The sequence below is a fragment of the Pinus tabuliformis genome, chromosome 4_1, assembly GCF_031772625.1.
Source record: "Pinus tabuliformis cultivar Carrire ecotype Pingquan chromosome 4_1, CPIR1, whole genome shotgun sequence".
Classification (NCBI taxonomy): domain Eukaryota; kingdom Viridiplantae; phylum Streptophyta; class Pinopsida; order Pinales; family Pinaceae; genus Pinus; species Pinus tabuliformis.
This window is the reverse complement of record NC_142303.1, coordinates 353,979,128-353,981,639: the sequence shown is the minus strand read 5'-3', so window position 1 is coordinate 353,981,639 and position 2,512 is coordinate 353,979,128. Positions and strand designations below refer to the sequence as shown.

At 41.4% G+C, this 2,512-nt stretch overlaps 1 protein-coding gene across 1 annotated transcript; it reads left to right on the top strand.

Moving 5' to 3' along the window:
• Positions 1–326: 326 nt before the first annotated feature.
• Positions 327–2,173, top strand: LOC149175736 (uncharacterized). The gene is made up of 3 exons (XM_089421224.1): positions 327–641; positions 730–1,892; positions 2,119–2,173. The coding sequence occupies exons 1-3, from the start codon at positions 327–329 to the stop codon at positions 2,171–2,173; spliced, it is 1,533 nt and encodes a 510-aa protein (XP_089277350.1).
• The last annotated feature ends 339 nt before the right edge of the window (positions 2,174–2,512 follow it).

Below are 2,512 nucleotides of genomic sequence, written 5' to 3'. Positions count from 1 at the left end.
GACAGGGGGAAGATTGAATGCCCACTTCAAGTCTTTGATAGATAGGAGATAGTAAGGAAGATTTACTAGATCAAAAAGTCGGTTTTGATGTACGTATATGTTTAGGCTCGGGAGTAGAATCAATCAAATGAGGAACTAGAGAACAAGAAAATGGAGGGCAGCTACTGCACATATTCTCTCACCCAGGCAACTCAAGGCCCTGTAAAAACATCGACGCTGCCATTCTGAAGATTGATCTGACCAAAGCATATGACTGCGTCGACTGGGGTTTTCTCCGAATTCTGTTGGCAAAGATTGGTCTCAGAACGCAATGCATAAATTAGATTATGGCATGCATTGAAAATGTCAAATACGCTGTTATTGTCAACGGGATTCCAACTAACTTTTTCAAAGCTGAAAGAGGCCTCCGGCAAGGTTGCCCATTATCGCCACTGTTATTCATTCTCGTGATGGACACTCTCAGCAATCAGATAAGGAAAGCGGTGTCGGATCAGAGGTGCAGGCCGGTAAGGATTTGCAAGGATATATCTTTATCACACAACTTATTTGTCGATGACGTGCTCATCTTTGCCATGTTGTGTAGAGCGTCCTGGGATTGTTTACATGAAATTCTCATTAAATTCCAATCGGCATCGGGTCTGGTGATAAATAAGGTTAAATCTATGTTTTATCATAATGATTCTGAAAATGACACTGTTTTATGGATTGCCGATATTTGGCATTCCACAGTCATCTATTAATGGATTGCCGATATTTGGCATTCCACAGTCATCTATTAGGGGCGGATTCAAATATTTGGGCTTCTCTCTGAAGGCCAAAGGATATGGTACTCGGGATTGGTTCTGGCTAATTGACAGATTCTTCAAAAAAATCTCTGTTTGGGAAGCGAGATTTCTATCTCTTGCCGGAAGACTCATTCTGGTTCAGTTAGTTTTATCACAATTATCAGTCTATTGGTCCCATTTGTTTCATCTCCCGGCTTCCATTATCAAAAAGATGTGCTCCATCGCGGGTAACTTTTTATGGGGAGGAAAATCTTTCCAGTCAAAGATAAATCTGGTTAAAATGGAAATCATTTCGAGGCCGAAGAATATCGGAGGCTGGGGTCTTCTTAACATGAAAATTTTTGGAAAGGCTTTACTGTGCAAATCGCTCTACAGGGGCATTTTTGGGTCTGGTCCATGGAGCAAGATTATTCAAAATCGATATCTGAAAGGACGCAGCCTGGAGTTCTGGTATCGGAGATCTTCTTTTGGTATAAAAACGGGTTCTGCTATATGGAATAGCTTCAGGAAAATTCTACCTTTCTTCATTCAGAATCTTCGATGGAGGTTGTACTCGGGATCCTGCATTTACATTGGCATCGACCCGATTGTCAATGGTCTGGAGCTCATGATCCCAAGATGCCTTATACTCTTTCTCCAATCAAAAGGTATATTTACTTGGGAAAAGTTGATTAAACAATGGACATCCTCATCTCCTGTTTGGATTGGCGAGGAGGATTTATCGATCCCTCCACACTTGAGCACGATATGGGCCTCGGTGATCCAGAATTTAACAAGCAAAGGCATCCAGCGAATGGGCAACAAAGACAAATTGGTATGGTCTATTTCGAAATCAACTCAGCCGGTAAGGGTAAAGGACATTTACTCTGCAATGATAGATGGCCTTCCTGATGACACAGCATCAAAGTTTCCGATGCCACTGTGGAAAGTGACTTGCCCGCTCAAATGTATTCTTTTTTCATGGCTGGTTTTCTCCAACAGGAACCTCTCCTGGGAGGTTCTTCAAAAGAAAGGATGGAACGGGCCGGGTCGATGTTCCATGTGTCTCTCGGATCATGAGACCAATGTTCACATGTTTTTTCAATGTGCTCAGACATTGCAAATATGGTATGAATTGTCTATATCCTTTTGTTTCCCTTACCGCGTTTTTGCTTCTGTACAGGAGGGCTACAGGTGGTGGAGTGAGCAATGCATATCTCTTCGTTCCATGTTTGTTTCGGTCATTTGGCTCATATGGAAGTGGAGAAATAAATGTATTTTTCAAGATCTCAGAATTCCACTTGCTTCTATCTTGTTGCGAATAACAGAATCATCTATCCCTCTTGATGTGTAGGGATCTCTTCTTCTTCTGTTTCTTGGATGTGGTCATTGGTGCCGCGCAGCCTTGAATGGATCTTTATGCTTATGGTGCCCTCGCTCTATCTGGAGCTTAGGGTTTCAGATGGTCTTATTTTGGTTTTTTTTTTTGCCTCTTTGTGGCTCGAGACTAATCTCTCCATCTATCTGTACATCTATTAATTCTGTACATTTCTCTCTTTCATGGTTTATTCTGTTCTGCCGTGGGTCTCGAGGCAATACGGAATTTTTGGTTTGCTGTATACAATGTCCATTATATTTCCTTAATATAATCTATATGGTTTTTTTCTTCTGAAAAAAGAAGAATGATTTGGCAGAGGGTTCCCCCAATGAGACACAAAGATCGATGGAATGAAAAATGCTTTTCTCAT

Excerpts from the sequence above, each read along its gene's own strand:
- LOC149175736 (XM_089421224.1), top strand. The coding sequence starts at position 327 with ATGGCATGCATTGAAAATGTCAAATACGCTGTTATTGTCAACGGGATT. Across the intron at positions 642-729 it reads TCCAATCGGCATCGGGTCTG|TCATCTATTAATGGATTGCC; the intron begins GTGATAAATAAG and ends GGCATTCCACAG. Across the intron at positions 1,893-2,118 it reads GCTCAGACATTGCAAATATG|GGATCTCTTCTTCTTCTGTT; the intron begins GTATGAATTGTC and ends CTTGATGTGTAG.